We start from the raw sequence: 21,940 nt of genomic DNA on the forward strand, positions 1-21,940 counted from the left end.
GAGATATTTTTCTACTTCTGGACCCATTTCACACACTCTTTATTATTATAACTCTGTAATGAGTTTTATTATCTGGTAATTCCGTTTTACCGTATCAGGAAAATTCCATTTTATTTTAGTAATTTTTTAAATTTTAAGACATTTGATTTATTCTTTTTCATATCGACCTGTTTGTCTTATTTTAGTCTATCCTTCAGATATCATTGTCTCTTTTAAAGAAAACTATTCTCCCACTTATTTGAAAGTATAATTACTGAAAGCATATAATTTGAGGAGAATGTATAATATGAATGCTGATTTCAGTTCTGAATCTAAGTATATAATTTTTGGTTTTCAATCTTATATTTAATATATCTTTACCCTGTGCTTGGAGCAGAGCATGTGAACTCATTGTGTTCACTTCTCCCTCCCTTAGATAATAAAGTCCAAAGAAATATAACAAAGTTCTACTTGATTTTCTGAAAAGCAATTGCATCTGCATCAGCTGTAATGCAGAAAACAGCAATTTTACTTCCAACTTTTTGGCTCCCCAAATTCATGGATCACTCTTCAGGCTCCAACTTTAGTGAAGGGTCTGGCCTATTATTAGAATAATCTCCTAGAATAAAAGTAAAATGAACCTGTCCCAACTCCCTCAGTAATATCTCTCACTCCATGCAGATTTTAAAGGGTGTATAGCAATATAGTTGGTATTAATTTCAGTTAAATAAAAAATATAAATGTAGGGCGCCTGGGTGGCTCAGTTGGTTAAGCGACTGCCTTCGGCTCAGGTCATGATCCCGGAGTCCCAGGATCGAGTCCCACATCGGACTCCCTGCTCAGCAGGGAGTCTGTTTCTCCCTCTGACCCTCTTCCCTCTCGTGCTCTCTATCTCTCATTCTCTCTCTCTCTCAAATAAAAAAAAAATATATATATATATATAAGTGTATTCCATGACATGCACTTAATTATTTATATCCTACTTTTTATCAACAAGGATTTCAGAGTAGAACATACAATTCTCTTCTTTCAAGAGTAAAGAAGAAGAAAGAAAAGTAGAAGTGATTAATGCTTATTGCAGCCAATTATAATATGCCACAATTTCAGTGCATTGAAGCCCTCTGATCAAGGACTTCCTTATCTCTGGCCAGTTTCACTTACCATAACAAGAGGCAAACTGGTTTACTTCAGAATGGGTTTGATTTTATTAATTTTCAATTCTAGATTCATTGCATATGCAAAACATGGACGTTCCAATGATGAACTGTTCTTTAACTATCAGAAAACAGTCTTGATTTTCCCATAAAGTATAGGTCTACAGTTGACCTGTTCTCTAACCTGTTCTCTTGTTACAATTAGCATGTTTAAAAAGATAAAGTTCAGGACAATTGAGCAAAGTCTTCCTCACCCAGAATACTTCCTTAAAATAGAAAGTTTTTTTTTTTCCTCTCTCAGTAGCTACTCCATTCATTGGTAACCATACAAGGCTATAAAAAGTAGACATGTGATGCCTTGTTATAGTAGACTTTCCTTTAAGTTAAATCAATACGACTTTACATTGCATGACTTCACATGGGTGATATAATGAAGATTACAAAATCTGTGATTATTTCAATAGGAAACACGTATATGTGTATACACATAAACATATATACACACACTCACAGAGGAAGAGGGATGGAGGAAGGGAAGGAGAATGAGGGTGGGGGAGAGAGAGAGAGACACTTATTAATATATATGTTGGGCTTTATATATACCTGTACATAAAAGTTATTTTTAGAATGTCTACACCTATGTAGAACAGGACAAATGCCTTAATAATGACCTGAGTCAGAAGGTAGAAGGTTGATCTGTTAGAAACTCTCTACAAATATCAAGTTCATGTGCCTAATGACTAATTTGTTTGCCATGAATTTCACATTTTTCTTAATAGTTCCCGAAATGATAAAGTGTCATTTTTATTTACAACATGCATTTAATTTCATTCACCTCAACAAATGGTTCAGGTGATTCATATTTATAACTCTGGGCATATCTTTACTCATTAATATCTTCTTAAAGATTAACCACCCTTTTTAAGCTATTTAACATATAGAGACATGATGTTGCTAAACTCATTTACGCTGACTAGTAACACTAGGGTAGACTTATGTGGTTGCTTTACAAATCCTTGACAACTTGAGAGGATTTGATCTCTAGTCGGTTGAGGGGTCTACATTCTTTTACAGTTCTTAGATTAGCATACATACTTTCAAAAGCCAAAAATGGTGTCAAAAAGAAGTAAAGCTTTAAGGCACCATTCTCTCAGCACCTATGAGGTCCTGCTTGCATCTCTCTTTGTCTTATTGGTGGTTGTCTGTGCTGGATTATTTGCAGTGTCCTGGCTGGCAATCAAGGAATCAGAAAGAGGTAAGTCCCATGGCTTTGGCTACTGAGGCATTTCCCAGATGAACATGCCCACTCTAATCTCAGTTCTCCTGCCAATACATTTTATTCATTGCTATGCTTTCATGACAAGATATCTATGTTGCATTCAGATACTTTCTGCAGTTCACTTCATAGAATATTGGAAAATTAGCTTGTATATAATTTAGAATTTAATTCAGAATTCAAGCATGACACTAAGTTTTTAAAATAAAGTGTTAAGTAAGTTTTTAGTTTGAGCGTATAACAAGGTAGCTTTCATAGCCTGTGGATTCCTTCTGATACAATTTAAATCATAAACATATTAAAACATTGTTAACCGGTCAAGTCAATAAATAGGCAAGGTTAAAGGAAACATATTGCTTATTTCTGGAGAATAATATTTTCATTTTCTCATTAGTCCAACAATTTTAATTGTAACAATATAAGGGACCTTGGATGTAATTGTAGACTTAGAGAGATCTCAGGCGGCCTGAATAGCAATCTGTAATAAATAGAAATGGGGAAAAGTAACTATTATTTAGAGCTAAATTATCTATACCAGCAGCTTTACAAAGATCTTCAAATGTATTCTCTTGTTACAACAAACCTATGAATTAGTTGTTACAGTTACCCTCGTTGTGTTTATTTATTTATTTATTTATTTATTTATTTATTTATTTATTTATTTTTAAAGATTTATTTATTTATTTCAGAGAGAAAGAGAGAGAGAGAAAGCGGGGGAGTTAAAAAGAGCACAGCGGGATGGGCAAAGGAAGAGGGAGAGAGAGAATCCTAAGGAGACTCTGCTCCCGGGTGAGCCAGAACCCCGACTCAGGGCTGGATCTCATGACCACAAGATCATGACCTGAGCTGAAACCAAGAGTCGGTCGCTTAACCAACTGTGCCACTCAGGTGCCACATAGTTACCCTCATTCTAGAGGTGAGGAATCAGAGACAAATTTAAGTAACTTTTTTTTTAAGATGTTATTTATTTATTTGACAGAGAGAGACACAGTGAGAGAGGGAACACAAGCAGGGGGAGCGGGAGAGGGAGAAGCCGGCCTCCCGCGGAGCAGGGAGCCTGTGTGGGGCTCGATCCCAGGACCCTGGGATCATGACCTGAGCCAAAGGCAGACGCTTAACGACTGAGCCACCCAGGAGTCCCTTAAGTAACTTTTTAAATTTGTATCAGTACTTTATAGTTTTATAAAATAATTCCAATACAATCTCATTTAAATACTATCGTTATCTCCAAGGGATGTATTTTCAAGAGAAAGAAGATTTGGGGTATTTTATATAGAGGTTTGCTTAGACTTGTAGAAGAGTGGCTGCTTTAGTCTTAAATTCTGCAAATAACCTGAAGGGTATGTAATCGTTTGAGAGTCCACTGGAATCTTTGATGCTCAGTGAAGGTACAAAAGGTATTTTGTAAGTAAAATTAAAGTAAATATTTATAAGTGTTAGTATGATTTGATAGTGAACAACTAAATATAAAAAGAAGGTTGAGTTAAATCTCTAATAGAACACCAGAAGACATAAGACATGCTACCTTTCATACACCGTTTTATTTTTTATTGAAAATCATTTTAGACTTACAAAAATGTTGCAAAAATTGTAGAGTTCCTATATAACCTCCCAGCTTCCCCTAATGTCAGTGTCTTGTATATCCATAGTATAGTTGTCACAAACAAGAAACTAACATTGGTACAATATTATTAACCAAACCACACGCTGTATTCACATTTTACCAGTTTTCCTACTAATGCCCTTTACCTGTTCAGGATCCAAAGCAGATTCCTACACAGAATTTACTTATCCTGTTCCGTCAGCCTCTTCCAATGCAGGACAGTTCTTCAGTCTTTCCTTGTCTTTCACATTTAAATACGCAAATCTAAATGTAATTTTGAGTATTTAAAAACAAATAAAATGGCATAATTGATAATATTTCATCAATTATGCAATGATAACTGTTTAGACTACATGCCAGTTTATTGCTTAAAATATTATTTCTAATGTTCCTTCTGGACTGGGAAGTTTGGCATCCATCTATGACAGATCCTGGGTTCTAAATTGTGTCAAACCTATGTCCAAATTCCAAATCTGTCACTTATTAACTTTATCACCTCAGCTCATATGAAGCTTAGCTCCAATTTCTCCATCTGGGAAAAGGAGAAATAACATCTTCTCATACCATAGCATGGGAATTATGTATCGTTATTAATACATTTATAAAAGATTTCATCATTGTGTCTCAGTTGAAGAGTCTCATTTTAAATTTAAATATATATCAAAAAAGATATTCTGAGAAAGGGAGTATGCAAGATTGGATGGCACATTTTATTACCCAAGTTTATATTCAATTTGTTACCTTTTCCCTTACATTTTCTTATATTGAGATAATATACTTTCTGCAGCATTCTCAATAACTTCTCCAATAACAAAAGGTCGTACATGCCAACTTTATTATTATTAGAATAAAAGAAGTAGTTTCAAATCTATGTTTCAAAGTAACACACACACTGAAACCTTCACAGCAATGCACGTGTAGAAAGCCAACAGTGTCCCTGGATGCTAGGTTTTCAAGAAGTATGTGAAAGCAGCTACAGAACTTTTAAAAACTTTTAATGGTTTATTTCTCGCCATGAATCCCTCAATCAGTTCCCAAAATCGGTGAAAGTTTATCCCTTATCTTCTAACAGGAATCTCAGTAGTAAAAACAACAACAACAACAACAACAACACTTGGAAGCTTAGACTGTGGATTAGATTTCAAAGAAAAGAAAAAAAATAGTAGGATAAAGAAGAGTATTTTTAATCCTGTAAAACAACAACATGGCCACACACACACAGAAAATGCACCTAATGACGGAATATGAAGTCTGCAAAGAAAAAGCAGGAACTACCACACCAACACATGAAGCAAGAACATTACATCTGAGTATCAACTGGAATGTGCATATTCTCTCTTATTCATAACTCACATTTCTAGTGTTTTATTTCTTATTAATTCATTTAGATGCAGCGTTTGGAGAAAGTCACCAAACCAGAGGGACATTGAAAATAACATCTGGAGCAACATATAATCCTAATTTGCAAGACAAACTCTCAGTGGATTTCAAAATTCTTGCTTTTGACCTTCAGCAAATGGTAGGAGGCTGTCTTTTTTTCAGCTGATTTAAAATCATAAAACATAGTTTCACTAACTACTTGCCAGAAGATACGTAGATCCCATTTTCTTACTTTGAGAAAATCGGTAAATAAATGTAAAATGCCCAGGATGCTTAAATGTATGAGACCCATCACCACAGAGAAGGAAATTGTCTGTAATCCAATTCGAACAGAACAGAAAGATCAGTTTGTTTAAAGTGTTCAACAAGTTTGTCTTAAATATAATATATTTTTTTTAAAACTTTCATTTTTTTAGATGGATGAGATCTTTCAATCAAGTAACCTGAAAAATGAATATAAAAACTCAAGAATTTTACAATTTGAGTGAGTATAGCTCAAAATTTTTCTATTGATAGAAAGAACAGAGAATCACAAAATAGTGATTTTTTGCTAATATTTACTAATATTTGCTATTATAGAATCCCACAGTTAGGAGAAAAGGGAACATTTAAAATTTTCAACAGGGGCGCCTGGGTGGCTCAGTTGGTTAAGCGACTGCCTTCGGCTCAGGTCATGATCCTGGAGTCCCGGGATCGAGTCCCGCATCGGGCTCCCTGCTCAGCGGGGAGTCTGCTTCTCCCTCTGACCCTCTTCCCTCTCGTGCTCTCTATCTCTCATTCTCTCTCTCTCTCAAATAAATAAATAAAATCTTTAAAAAAAATAAAATAAAATAAAATAAAATTTTCAACATATTTTAAGGATTTTGTGAGAAAAGTGGCACAGCATAAACTCTCATACTAGTAGCAAATAATTACTCTGGGTAATTTATCTTATGTTAAATATTTCTCTCTCCTAAGTAAAATCTTGCAGAGACATATGGAAGGGGCTGAGGTTGGATGTATGCATATGCAGATAGAGTGATTTGCTCTGAACATGTGAAAGACATTCACTCATTACATTCCATTTACACTGTAAGTCACTGGAAAGAGGACATGTGTTCAGTGTTGTCCCCAGAAAACAGAAGATGACAATGCTAGGTCACTACCTATAAAATGTGAATATTCATGAATTTTACTTTTATCGATTTGTCATTTAACACACATACATCATCTATCATGTAGTAATGTTACTAGACGTCCATGGCAAGTTGTATATACAGTTTGTGTCATAAGAATGCTGGAGAGGAAATATTTTAAATGATGTCATCTAGTCCTTGCTTGCCTGCCTGAGGCTGGAATGCCCACAGCCTCGCTAGGAAATTCATCGTCATCCAACAAAAGAAAGAGATTCATACATCTCAAAATAGATTCCTTCATACAAGGATATCTGATAAAAATTAGGAATCAATTTTCAACATTGCTGTGAGCATCATTGTTACTGATGTATTTTATTTGTTTCTAACTTCAGTTGCTGGAAAATTATTTCTTATTTTCAACCATGTCTATTTCTTTGGCCCTGACTGATCCTGGTTGTAGTTCTTAATTTTTTACAGAATAAATGCATCTCTATCTTAAATGCTACATCAATCCTTCTTTCTGAACCAGAAATGGCATCCCTTTTCTCTTCTCCTTAGGTAGTCTTGTCTCAAGCCTCTCAGACTGTGTCTTGCATCTTTCGCAAAACCTTCCACCACCCGCGTTTCCAACCTGAGGGACTCTTGAATAGGTGACACTCCTATGCTTCCAGAGAGCTAGTTTAGGTTTTTTTCATTAAAATTCTATTCTAACAGAAAGTTACAGCCCTACTAAGAGTATACTTATTGTTATATCTGTAGGACGAGTTAAAGAAAACATGTAGCACTTAACATAGTCCTCAATATATCAACAAGACTTGTCAAGAATAAGGATTGTTTATTTTCTAGGACTTTATATAAAGAACACATACACTGAGACAGACATTAACTAGATTTCTGGAAATACAGATATCAAAGACATATTCTTTGCTCCGAGGGAGCTCATAGTCTAACAAGAGAGACAAACTGATGATTATATTATAGTATGACAATTGCTACCTTATATGCAGGCACAAGATGCTGAGGTGAGCGGGTCAGGGACAAACCTAACTGGGGCTAGAGTGTCAGGTAAGCATCCCTACAGGAGGTGACCTGGACTGGTTTTTAATGGCTTGTAAGGACGGATTGTAAAGATGGATGCAATGTATAGTAAAGGAGAAACAGATTGATATTTTCTAGCTATCAGTGAGTGTCCACCAAGGTGTTGAGACATCAGGAGGATGTGGAACGTAAGCCTAGGAGTCTGACATTTAACCTTTTACAAATGGAAGCCATAAGGGACTCTAGATCATTGGAGAAATGCAATGACTAACTACACAGAAAGGCTGATCTCCTACCTCAGATCACAAACAGCTGAGTCAGACAGCCTGGCAACAAAGACACTGGGTACCTGTTCTTGACAAGAGTACGGACATTAGTGAAAGAATCCTTAGTTCTTAGTGGACAAACTGGGGAAGGAAGGTCAAGTCAAAGGCAGAGATCATGTTTAGAAAAACAGGGACGAGGTCAAACGAGGATTATTTCATGAGCAGAAGAAAACTCAGGGCCTTGACATTTCTTGTTGGCACAAAACTAATCCTATCAGTGGAAGTCACGAAAACAACAATAAAAAGATGATGAATCTCCCTCTCTCTCATTCTCTTTCTTTCTTTCCTTTATTTTTCTTCTTTCTGATCTATGTATCTACTTATATTTATCATTCTTTATCTCACGGCATATTCATGACATCTTGGTCCCCATGGCCAGACAGCTCTATACTCACCTACTGTCTTCATGCCTGTCTACCGTACAGAGACTTCTACTCTTGTTTGCCGGGGCTTATTATCTCTGAAAATCTCTTTCATTGGCTCAATATCAGAACTGGAAGGAGACATGTGGACTCTTAGGAAAGGTTTCTGTTTGTATACTTGGTTGTTTTTGTTTGTTTTTTGTTGTTGTTGTCTTTCTCAAAAGGCTATTTTTAATATATTTATTCAACAGTCTGTGAGGATGAAAACATGCATACAAGACTTTTTTTTTGCCACTTTAAGCAAGATGTCTATTTTGGAGTGTGTGGATCCAGTTTTCCTTTTTCAGCTTTGTAGAGGATTGAGTGTAGAGCTCTGCATTAAAGCATTAATTCAAGGGTGCCTGGCTGGCTCAGTCATTAAGAGTCTGCCTTCGTTCGGCTCAGGTCATGATCTCGGGGCCCTGGGATCGAGCCCCACATCGAGCTCCCTACTCAGCGGGAAGCCTGCTTCCCCTGCTTGTGTTCCCTCTCTTGCTGTGTTCCCTCTCTTGCTGTGTCTCTCTCTGTCCAGTAAATAAATAAATCTTTAAAATAAAAAATAAAGCATTAATTCAGATTTTTCAAAGGTTTTAGCATTTCTTAAGAAGGTTTTAGACATTTCTTAATGTCCGTACTCTTGTCACCAGGTACTTGCCTCTCCTTATATCGGGTTCTGCCCAGTGAAATCCATACAAAGCACAGTCTATTGCAGAGTTTATTAGGATAGTTTTGCTAATGGAACTCTTCATATCCACATGTTTACAACATGCTGGATAACTTTATTTTCACTAGATTGGGAAAAATTGCTGAATATAGACTTTTATATACAGTCTTGGTGGGTTATCAAAACCCCAGCATTTTTTTGATATTTAATAAGTGCTCTTTTATTTCTCTAGATGGTAAAAATCACTATATTGGAAACTGTAAATTATTCGAGCTGAGGAATTATTTCTTTCTCCTCCTTTATAGCTACCTAAAAGACCAATGTAGTAGCTAAACCTTGATATATATTTTATAATGATTTACAAATAATACACTTTATCAGTGTAGAGATACTCATGCCCAGTTGTAGCTGAACTACTTTTAAATCAGAAGTGAGTTTTTGAAAGATGCAATGCAAAGGAATTTCATGAAAATGTCTGTAAGATAAATTATAGGTCTCAGCTCTCTGAGAGACTGAGAAGAGAAAAGTGGGAAAAGAAATTCAGAAGCAGGAAAGAAAGCAACAAGCAAACATTTAGGTTTACTTTAAATAATCATTTATAAAATGACATACTCAGAATAAAGTGGCAGACTCCTAATTAGCTTTACAGACTATTTTAAACACCAATTGATAAAATCAGACAACAGAAATAACTGAGTTCTCAATTAACTACCACACCAACTGTGAAAAATACATCTAAAAATCCTTTAAAATACCTATTTTCCTTTTGGTTATTGATTTTAATTCACCTCACACTATATTCATGGGTATATGGTCAAATGAGAGCAGTCAGAAAACTAAACTGAGTCAACAAGGTATCCTTTCTTCCTTTTAAAAATATTACTTAATATCAGCCCCCAGATTGTGTGTTAAATTGTGTGCGTGTGTGTATGCATGTGTGTGCATGTGTGTGTATTTGTGGCCACTTGCAAGTGTGCTCTCCTCTGGGAACACTATGTTATGCTGCTTTGTGGAAAGTGCTTTGACTCAGAGAGCATTTAGCAGTTGATTCTTTTTTTTTTAAGATTTTATTTATTTATTTGACAGAGACAGCGAGAGCAGGAACACAAGCAGGGGGAGTGGGAGAGGAAGAAGCAGGCTCTCTGCTGAGCAGGGAGCCCAATGTGGGGCTCAATCCCAGGACCCTGGGATCAAGACCAGAGCCAAAGGCAGACGCCTAACGACTGAGCCACCCAGGTGCCCGCAGTTGATTGTTTTAATAAAGTGCTGTTTATCCTTTGTGGCAATATGCAGCTTATTTTGCCCTTTGAGCACAGATGAGTCACAAAGTTAGGAAAGGAAAGACTTTTGTTTACTCAGCAACCCTGGAGGTTATCAATATCATTAAGAAAATAAGAGATAAGAAACATTTTGATTTATTACACACAGACTCTCTGTGCAATGATAGAATTTATCTGCTTTAAGAGAAAAAAAAAACAGATATTCCACTGAAATAAGTACTTTCAAATGAAAATAGCCATTGTTAGGTGGTTGTTGTTGTTTTCCTAAGGGAAGAATTCCCACTTACCTTAATAAATAAAATCAATCTCATAGCAGTGATCAAGATCAGTATCTAACTAATCAAATAACTTGAGCTTTCTCATTAGGTGAAACACAAATGTTTATTATGGTTTTCCTGATTTCTACATATATGTCTCTTATCTCAACACTTACAGTGAATGAGAAAAGAAATTTTAAAAAATAAAACTGTATGTGATATATGTTAACTAACTGAAATTAAAATAAATTACATTAACTTAAAAAATTAAAATAATTTTAAAAAATTAAAATAACTTAAAAAATCAAGAAGTTATTTGTAAAAATAAATAAACAAAACCGTATGTGGATATAGAATATGAAATTCTTGTCCTTCCAAAGTATAAATAATTAAAAGCAATGTAAAATTTACAACTAAGAAGCTACATCCTTTATACAAAATGTCTTATGCCTGAGAATGCACTAGTCCAGTTACTTTCAATTCAGCAAAGGAAAATTCCAGACTTGTACTTTCTCTACCAAAATGCCTTACCTCTTCACCCCCTAACTCAAATAAAATAAAGGCAAGTGTTCAGTCAAAAATTACATAAAGAAATAATTGAGGGGCACCTGGGTGACTCAGTCAGTTAAGTGGCCAACTCTATTTTAGCTCAGGTCATGATCTCAGGGTCTGGGATGGAGCCTCTGTAGGGCTCTGTGCTCAGTGGGGAATCTCTTGAGGATTTTTCTCCCTCTCCCTCTCCCTCTGCCCCTACCACTGCTTGCACACACACACACTCTCTCTCTCAAATAAATAAATCTTTTAAAAAAGAAAAAGAAAGAACTGATATTTTATCAGAATTAAAACTATCTACTGTGCAACCAAGGATAATGTTAAAATGTAGATATGAAGACAGAGAAATGTATTTAATTTTGTCCATAATTAATACTGCGGATTTAACTATTTGGGGGCAAAGGGCCATAAAGGAGACATAATTAAAAGAAGAGGGAAGAGGAGAAGAGGGGAGGGATGGGGTGAGAGGGGAGTAGAAGAGGGGGAAGAGTGTCAGAGAGGAGAAAGGAGAGAGGCAGAGGGAGAAAGAGAGGAAAAGAAAAGAGAAGATTCTATCTCTCAAAATTATGGAGGGAAAAAATATCTATCCCTTCCTCCCCCAAAACCCAACTAGCTATTTTCCCTATCTATTTTGGAAATAAAAATCTGGTACCACTGCAAGATAAAAACCTGGACCTGCATCTAAGTAAATGTGTTGTATGGTCTTTCCTCTTGACAAATAGCTCCTATGGTGTTGATAGTGACGGTTGGGGCTATGGGAATGGCAGCTATGTAAAAATGCATCTGGAAAAGAGAGGCTCTGGATTTCATTCCTATCTCTGATAGTAATAAGCTGTATAACTCTGGGCAAAGTTATCTACATTAGTCTGAGCCTCAGTCTCCTTATTGCTAAAATAACATTGTTGGCCAATATCAGGTGCAAAAAAATAGAATAATCTCCCTTTCCTGGAACTTCTCTTTAAGTAAATATGGAATAAAGCTTGGGAGTTGTATGCCACTTAGGATTTTTAAAACTGCAATTAACAGAACACATGACTAAAAATACCACAACCAACAAATGCTTATCACCTGACATCACAAGAAAGCTAGAGGTTTCAGCAGAGGTTAATTCAATGGAACAATGACAATCACATAATCAGGAATTTAGGTGCTTTCCTTCCTTCACTATGCCATCTTTAGCTTGTCAACCATAGCTCGTCTCATGGTCCCAAGGCGGAAGTGGCAGTTCCGGCAATCGTATGTAAACATAATAATGTTCAACAAAGAAGAATAGTCTACTATAAGCTTTTCTCAGTTAGATATAAACAAACTTTCCAAAAAAGGTTCTCATCAGTGTCCCTTCAGATTCCATTCATCAAGTCTCAGTCATACGCCCATAAATAAAACTGTCATTGATACAAGGAATGGTTGGAGAAGACATCACCTTCCCTGAGAAAATGGAGAATTATTCTCAAATAAAATTAGGGATCCGCCAGCATGGAAAAATTAATGAAGGTGGAAGAGTAGATAAAAAAAATTATGTGTGACAACATGTATCATTATGAAAGACAGCAAGTGGTTCCATGTATGGGTAAGTTTGGGGAACCCTGAACCAAACAGTTACTAAGGAACCTTCTCATTTATAAGATTTGGTTACTATGATTTAAGCAAAGTTAAACATTCTAACTTTTTACACTAACCTATTTAATAGAGGGGAAATGTGAAATTGTTTTATCAGAATAAGCCAGTTCATTTCAAAAATGAAAAACCAGCTATGTAGAAAGGAATCACTTCTGCTAAGCTATGAACCTGTATAGTGGCACAGACTTTAAGGAGGAATATCGTACCTAGAGGAGATGCTGATCTACTATGATCTTCAAGGAATGTTCTGATCCTGTATATAGTCCCGGAGGAAAAAAAAAAATATTCTAAGCTCTACCAAGATAGGGTATGGACAAATAAATAAAGAGCGCTTTTAGAGTTGATGAAGTCCTTGAAGAATCTCATTAACTAACAGAGATATGAGATAGATACCACAAGGATATGAGTGTAACTGTCCAAATTTCAAAACCAGCAAACATACAATGCACAATTTGATTCTTCCTAGTCTTCCTCTTCAGGATCCAAGTATGCTTTGAGTACCCCCCAGCTTTCTGAAGGGCACGCAATGAAGATCAGGGTTAGAGTTTGTTTCCCAAGTGGTTTTACCCTAAAAGAATACCATAAGCCAAGCAGAAGTGTAGGCAGGAGAGCAAAAGTCATTCAAGTATCCCTTTTGGGCCAAAAAATATTGTTCATTTTTTATGTTTCTTTAAACTGTAAACAAATCACCAATGAAGAAAACTTTTTAAATGTATGTTTCAAAACAGGGGACAAATAAAAAGGAGTATGATTTGGGCCATATTACTGAATTCTAATGTTATGGTCAGGAATAACGCAAGCAAAATAATCCCAACTTTTGACCATGAAATTGACTGAATAGCCCCCAAATCCCAAGTGTCTCTGTCTTCTTTCTATCCTTTGAAATCAGGGCATATTTTGATATTTTATATTAAGAATAAAGAAGAAAAAGTAGATATAGAGTCACTGCTATAAGCTTGCTATCAGACCTTTATAAACTATATAGAAAACTTCTCTGCATCAGTGAAACTCTCTTAGACTTCTCCCTACTTAAAAATAACCTGTGAAAAATTACAGATGCACACTTTTCTTTTCTTAAAACAGTAAATTAAAAAGTAAACATCATGATACCGTGTGACTGTGTTTAATTTGACACAGGGAACTCTGGTCTGAGGATTAGGGTGCTAATGCAGAAAACTCAAGATTCCAATTCTGGATATGTTTGTGTTCTTAGAGAAACATTTAGTCTTTCAATTTCCTTTTCTTCCACCTGTAAAATAAAGATAATATTTGACATAACCTACCAAGTTTTACTACATAGGTACAATAAAATGATAACTATAGAGAATTTCAAGATATCTTACATGAATTAAGCACAAATCATTTGATGAAGGCTGACTTTTTCCTCTTATATCATCTTTTGCATTGCAGAAATGGCAGCATTTTAGTTATATTTGACCTTTTCTTTGCCCAGTGGGTGTCAGATGAAAATGTAAAAGAAGAACTGATTCAAGGCATTGAAGCAAATAAATCCAGCCAACTGGTCACTTTCCATATTGATTTGAACAGCATTGATATCACAGGTATCTGTGAACATTATTTGATTTCTTTGAATCATTAAGCTATGAAATTAAAATTCTAGCTATATACCAGGGAAGCAGTGGGATCGTCCTTGACTTTAGGAGCATGTCTTATTGCCTGAGGTAGCACATTTACATGAGAAATGCGAAATACGAAGAAACCATATTTGAAGGAAAATATCAGTCAGGAAAAGTTTGTGAAATATCAAAAAGGGTTCTGAAAGTATTGGCATACATAAATGTTTGTGGGTCTCATCATATTCTTGGTGTGTGTCAAGCACACCCTGACTTTGCAGGAACGCTCCAACAGTAAGGGACACTCATTACTTCCTGATAGAGTCATAGACATTATTAAATTACAAAGTCAAATGTCAAGCCCACTCTCTAATTAGGAACATAAAAGAAGGAGAGGGAAAAATAGAAAGGTCAATGAGTTTGATTCATCCCAGATAGTTGTTAATAAAAAATAAAACTTCATTTTTAAAATAAGCAATTTTAAAATAAGAATCAATCAAAGGGAAAGAGAGATAAGGCATCAATAATAATAGTCTATCAATACTTAGGTTGTTCTAAATATCCCATTCTAGTTATCCTCCATTCAGTTCAATTCGACAAACATTTATATTATGTCTTCATTTTGGTTGAGAACAATACTACTGATTTGCCAGGCCCATCATTCCTTATCTGTAAGCCACAGAGGCAAGTGTGTTTTGGAATTTAGAAATTGTTGGACTTCAGAAAGCGAATCAATATATAAATATCCACATCAAGTGGAATAAAGGCAAACTTTAAATAGCCTAACACCAGTTTAAGCAGTTTTGGCTTTAATTATTTTATTATGATTATGATGATTATGATTATTATTACTACTACTACTACAGAATGAGATCGGTCAGTATAGGTTTGTCTCTAAATCAAATGTATAAAAACATGCTGAAGTTTTCTTTTTGTTTTTGATTTAGTGATAGTAGATCTGAAGTTGCAGACCTCTAGTTGCTTTTCTTTACAGTATTGGTTCATCAAACACAGTGTCCTCTTTCATTGAGTCTCTTGTCACACCTGTCTAGTGAGAAGACAACGGATGCTCTTAAGAGCCGCCTCTAGTGATGGCTTGGTTCCCCCTGGCACAACTGCTGGAGTAAAGAATGTTTGGGATCTTTGTCTGATTCAGATGAGCTAAAAACTACTACTCTAAGTTAGAATAGGTGCTTTACTTATCGACATGTTTAATCCTTATGTTAATCTTACTACATGGTGTCTTTACTGCCCCCCCAATTTTAGAGATGAGAAGACCAAAGCACAGATAATGTTGATAAATAGCCTGAAATCATACAGTTATTTAGAGTTCGATGGAAGATTCTGACCCATGTGGTCTAACCCTAATGTCTGTGCCCTTATCCATTGCACCCGTTTGTTTACCATGTTTTATCTCTGAACAGCCTTGATCGATACTTTCTCAATAGTCATTTTCTTCAAGAAACTTGGTTTCTTACTATCTTTAGTTGGATATGCATCAGTTTCTAGAGGTCTTTAATGGCAAATGAATTAACAGGTATGCTGAAATTTATTTTTATGACTCCCTACAGTTGGGCTATTTGGGGGTGGCCTTAAAAAATATTTCTTTATTCAATAAAAGCATATCCTTGGGTTAACTTAGAATAAATATCATGGATGCAATAAACTGTATCACAACATCAACTCAGGAATATGTTCCACATTTTGAGGTTACATTTAATTTCTTGAACTATGTTAAGACATATTCATAAACATGATACCAAGCTTTATTTTAGATATTTAAGTTTAATATTTACTTGTCTCATGTGAATTTTTTAACTTATTACATTTAAAATTGGATGAAATTTTCATAAATACCATGGATTTTTATATAGCTCACAGCCAAATCAAATATAATAAAAAATAAAATATTAAAATATTTATGAAAAAATCTTATAAACCTTATTTTATTATCTTTTTAATCAATAATCTACCAATTATTATTTATGAAGCTGCTATAGATCTTGTAGGAATAAGACAATGCAGAAATTAAGAAATACTGAGGCAAACAACCTAGTTAGTAGAAGACACTATAACTCTTCACATACTTACCATAAATACAATTTTGAATAAAAACAAATTGACTAGATGAGGGTTTTTCATAAGGTATGCTTTGGTTTCCTTTATACCTACATAGTTGTCATTATATTTTTAAAACTATTAAATATTTTAAAGGGTGAGGAAAACAGTTAATTTTTACCTTTTATGGGAAAAGCAATTCATATTTAAACAGGACTTGATTCTTAGTAGCTATTATTATGTGCAAGATTATTTTGACATCTTCCATATATTTCAGTGCAAAACCATTGGTTCTAAGTTTAACATGATCTGGTGTGCAATGTTATATTAGATGTCTTAAATATAAATTACTATGATGAATAAGTATCTTTCTTAAATGAGCAAATAAGCAAACTTTTTGCATAGGTAAATTTGATAAAGAGAACATAGAGATTCTGGAAATTCATCAAATGTATTGCAATCAAATAATGATGGAAACATCCAGCATGAGTTAGGATAAAATGGGAACTCTAAAAGATCAGACGCCCTTTGAATGATATGAAAACTGCACTCACTATTTTGCAATATTTTTATATTATAATCCCAAACTTCAACTTTACTTTATTCCAGCACCTTTGGAAAGTTCCTCTACAGTAAGTCCTGCAACAACTTCAGGTCAGTACTTACGGCATTTTTAAAAATACAACTTGGTGATCATCAAACTCCATGACATAGAAAAGGATTTTTTTTTCATAGCCCTATCTGAGACATTTATTCTTCATATTAACATGTAAGAAGTTTACATTTGGTTAAGAGCAATGTAGTTCATAATCTTGCAGATTTTATAATGCCTAAGTTATACATGCCAAGGACATACATTTCCAATTTCAACGTTCCTTTCATATTTTAAACTCTATATACATTCGTATACATGAATGGTGTGTGTGAGTGTATGTGTGGGTGTGTAACATCCTAAAATGTGGCTCTAATCCTGAAGCCTTCGAGATGAATCCATAACATTTGTAAGGTCACTTGGAATAAAAAAATATATATATTTAAAGGATAATCAAATAATGACTTGCAGAACATATTGCCTTCTTGAGAAAGGAGAATCCAAAACTTAATGTGAACTTTTCTTTATTCCAGCATTTCGTTATCCCATCTTTCTAACTACAATTGGTTATTACTGCTCATAAAATTTATTTTTTTGTTTGTTTTTTGTTTTTTTATTATGTTATGTTAATCACCATACATTACATCATTAGTTTTTTATGTAGTGTTCCATGATTCACTGTTTGCATATAACACCCAGTGCTCCATGCAGTACGTGCCCTCTTTAATACCCATCACCAGGCTATAAAATTTAGAACTTCACTTTGTCTCACCAAGATCACACCATTATCAAAAGAGTTTGCTTTGAGAAGTTATCAAGAATTCTAAAATTAACCTAACCTATCTCAAAGTGTGAAATTATTATGTTGTAGAAAAATAATTTAAATTGAAGTCAGGAGCCCTAAACATCAATCCTGGCTCTGCCAACCTCCAGAAACACTGGGCACATCTCTTTACTCCTCTGAAAATCTGCTTCCCATAAATTGCAAATAATAAAATTTTTCTGAATATTTCAAAGTCATTCCAAATATCAAATGTATATATAAATAATTTCTAAAAGTATAAAGATATTACTTTTGGTACTATCTATTATCACGAGCATTTTTATAATATTGGAAAGATCTACATTTTTTTAACGTATCTACTTGGGCCAGGTACTACATTTTACCAGCATTGCTTCATTTAATTTTCAGAATGATCCTATAGGGATGTAATATTTTTTCCACTTAAAAAGAAATTAGTAAGCAGTGTGCCCAGAGTCACACGGCTATTAAGTGTCAAACTTAGGAATTAAAAGGAATTCCTTTGGACTCCAAAGCCCATGGTCTAAGCATATCCCAAGCTTCTATTTCAAATAACATCAGATTAACCTAGAACACTTAAGTCCACAACCATTAAGAAATTAATGAATCCTCATGTTCAGTTGTTGATCATTGAATAACATCATCTTCTCTACTTAAAAAACAAAAGATGTCTTAAAATCTAAAAACCTCTGCTCTACAATTCTAAAAATCAGTGAAAACATAAAAGATTTATTCTTAGATCCAGATACAAATGACATATCCTTAAGCAAATAGATAATCATAATTTACAGTAACTTTAAAAACTCTCAGTTAAATATTAAACAGAGAAAATATACAATACAGTTCTAATCATCAGTTTAAAAAGGTAGAAATTATCTTAATGCCATTTATTTTTACAGGCAAGCTAACAACCAGCAGTCCTCTGTCAACTTCAGGTCAGTATTAATAATTTTATTTATACCTTTTTAAAAAGTTTTCACTTATGTTTTATTTTAGGCTCTTAAGAATTCTCTGCTAACACAGCAGTTAATATTACTCCTATTTTTAGGATAAGAAAATTGGAGCATAAAAGTTTGCAGCTTAAGCCTAAGATTTCACCAAAAGTGAGCAATGTGTTTAAGGCTAATGCCTGGATTAGCTGACCTCACTCCATTCCTCTGTTAGAACCGTGGTTATTATCTTTCGCTAAGAATGCCACCAATAGGATCAAAATGTTTGCCAGAAGGGACGTAGGTTTCATCAGATGTGAAGGGTGTTTTTTTTTCTTTGATTATTCGGTCGGCATACAAGGTAGAAACGCTTGCTCTCTCACGATATGAGTAGCCAAACCAGCACCAAAATAGCCTTGAATTCATTCATTCAACAAGTTTTCATTAGGTGACTACTCTGTGCTAACTCCCACCACATAATTTTGATGTGTCAATTTCTCTGGATTCCTACTGTCTACTGTGCTTTTGTCTGCTTGTCAACTAAATTGCCTTTTTCTGGTCCTAACTTAATCTTCATGTTGAATGGCCTGGGTGTGTCCCTCATCTCTTCAGATAAACTCCATAAAGGTAATATTGTATAGAGCTTCAGCTCCTAAATTAATGCTGCTATTTTTATGTTATTAGAATCCATATCAGGGCGCCTGGGTGGCTCAGTTGGTTAAGCGACTGCCTTCGGCTCAGGTCATGATCCTGGAGTCCTGGGATCTAGTCCCACATGGGGCTCCCTGCTCAGCGGGGAGTCTGTTTATCCCTCTGACCCTCTTCCCTCTCGTGCTCTCTCTCTCTCATTCTATCTCTCTCAAATAAACAAATAAAATCTTAAAAAAAAAAAGGAATCCATATCAAATGTAATATCCGTACAAGGAAAGAACTTTTGTAAAACTATAAATGCCCTTCTCTGTAAGACTTAATAATTCTTGAATAAAATGGTTGGCGTGATATTTGAAACCAAAGGGATATGTAAATCATTAATCAAAATCCTTTATGAACCAATAAAGGCTGCCTGGAGTTGTGTTCAGGTGTTAACCCATACAGCAATCCAGCATACTGAAAAATAAAACTCTTCTTAATCACACAGTCTCCTCTCCAATGTGGAAAAATTACTTACAGCATTTAAAACCACCTTTGAACCCACTTTCAAAAAAAATTCTTTTCGGATTGATAATGGCTAGTTCCTCCAGTCTAAAAATAAGCTGAAAAAGTAATTTTAACATATTTTGAGAAATACCATTCTCAAACTTTGAAAGTCAGCAACAAATATCCAAATTAGTGCCTGTTTTCTATGTGTCTATTGATTCAATGAGTGATTCATACAAACCACAGTATTGAAGACATCTCAAGTGTATAAAATGTCCTAAGAAAAATATGTGGAATGATTTAGAAGGGGAAAAAAAATCAGTGTGAAAGCAAGAAAGTCTTAGACTTAAAAAGTCAGTGTTTCTCCCTTACTACCCTGAGGACAAACTTGTCAAAAATGTAAGAAGTGGCTGAACTTTATGCCAGTTTCCTCTGGCCAGAGGAGATAGTGGTTGGGAGGCAAAGAGCGTAAGAGTGGTAGTTCACCCATACTTTGCTCTCATGGGAAATGAAACAAAAATCTCCTTTCCTACATGTAAGCTACAGGAATGGGATCAGTACACAGTTAGCCCTATCTTTCACACTTTTGGCTTTTGATATGTCAATCGAAGACCAAAAAACAACATACAATTCTCTATCATTGAAAAAGCATAGGCAAATCCATCATTAACTAATTCCACCAATTACTCTATATGTGGTGTTTGGCAAGCTACCTCGTCTTTTTTAACTTTGGGTTAAATTACATATCTTAGAGAGCGATCATGAGAATTAAAAGAGAGATAATGGAGAGACCACTGTACTCTCTCAATTCATCACTGGCACAAAGTTAGATTCCTTCTTCCTTGTCCCTTCTGACTTAGAAAAAAAAAAAGGCAGTTGGATGCCTTTTTTAGAAATATTTCAAAAATGGAACTAAGGTTAAAACAAGATAATTGTACTTGGTGATGCTCATTTAAATCTGATCATTTGTTTGACCAAAAACACTCCATTTTTTGAAGCTTTCTTTTTATTGGAGACTGCCTTGAGTTACCTTAATCAATCCTCAAAGAATTATAATAAGGTAAGGAAGTGGAAACATCTCATATTTCCTCTTTTACTGGATCCATGAGTCCCCAGGCATCCTTCCCATTTTTCCCTTTCCTACAGCAAGATACTATAGATTTATAGAGGGGAACAAGGCAATTAAATGTGAAAAACCACAGTTTCCAAGCAGTAATTTATTATGAATATGCCTTTCAGGGATGTTAAGTTTATTCTTATCTTTATATGCCTGGAAGACAGAGTTTGAGAAAAATCAACAAATGCATGCATCATATACCTGGCATTAGTACTATTATAAATTCTGCCAAAGAGAATTTTTCTATGATAGCGGGTACAAAGTCCATGAGGATTAGGTTCTATTGTTCAACTGCCTTTGTTGCCAATTACTGTAAAGTTTTATTAACCCGTTTGGAACACTAGAGGAGGGAGATGGGGACCGGGATTGAATTACACTGATCGATTTCTTGGCTGCTACAGAGTGCCAAGAGGGGCTGTTTTGGGCAATTGTTCAAATGCTTGAAGGATTTCTAGAATATAGCTTGTTCTAGTCTTTTGTTGCTTTCTATGTTGGCAGTGATTGCAGAAAAACAAAAGTTTCACTATTGTGGGCTTTCTCAATTTCATACAAAATGCAATCTTGCTCCAATACTACTATATGGAGATGCTTGGGGATTGAAGAAAAAGAATCGGCTGATTTAGTAAAGAACATGAAATTGGGTCAAGAGAAGCTAAGGTAGAATTATACTCTTCAGTTGAATTGCCCAAGGACTAAGACACAGGGACTTTATCCAACACCACATATACTGTATAACTTTATTTTTCTTTCTCTGAATTTGAGAGAAAAGCATGTATATTGCTAAGCACACTCCTCTACCTTAAAACATCCTTATGTACATGACATCAGAACTGTTCAAATATCTTTCCACTGTAATTTCATTTGGATTGACCAGACAACTTAAAAAAAAAAAGATGAAATTAGCTATATCAAAGTTGATAAGAATTTCTGTAAGCCAATATTTATTTTTCCAATACAGAGTAGAGAAATAAATTTAGTCTCTAAAGGCAGGCATTTGTGGATTGAGACCCCATTTTCACTGCTAATATGCTATAAGGATTTGGGGCTTAATGTGTCTCAAACAGCTTTGTCCACCAAGCATTCTTA

At 34.9% G+C, this 21,940-nt stretch overlaps 1 protein-coding gene across 1 annotated transcript in view; it reads left to right on the forward strand.

Annotated features, from left to right (window-relative positions):
• The first annotated feature begins 2,243 nt into the window (after window positions 1-2,243).
• The window catches only part of TMPRSS15 (transmembrane serine protease 15), a 112,790-nt gene continuing 93,093 nt past the window's right edge, over window positions 2,244-21,940 (forward strand). Inside the window, exons 1-6 of the mRNA XM_025885432.2 lie at window positions 2,244-2,388; window positions 5,401-5,531; window positions 5,809-5,876; window positions 14,056-14,207; window positions 16,887-16,931; window positions 18,571-18,606. Of these exons, the coding sequence (XP_025741217.1) occupies window positions 2,244-2,388; window positions 5,401-5,531; window positions 5,809-5,876; window positions 14,056-14,207; window positions 16,887-16,931; window positions 18,571-18,606 (577 nt within the window). The remainder of the gene's footprint in view (window positions 2,389-5,400; window positions 5,532-5,808; window positions 5,877-14,055; window positions 14,208-16,886; window positions 16,932-18,570; window positions 18,607-21,940) is intronic.

The sequence above is a fragment of the Callorhinus ursinus genome, unplaced genomic scaffold, assembly GCF_003265705.2.
Source record: "Callorhinus ursinus isolate GAN/ISIS: 27379988/994484 unplaced genomic scaffold, GSC_fseal_2.0 scaffold1, whole genome shotgun sequence".
Classification (NCBI taxonomy): Eukaryota; Metazoa; Chordata; class Mammalia; order Carnivora; family Otariidae; genus Callorhinus; species Callorhinus ursinus.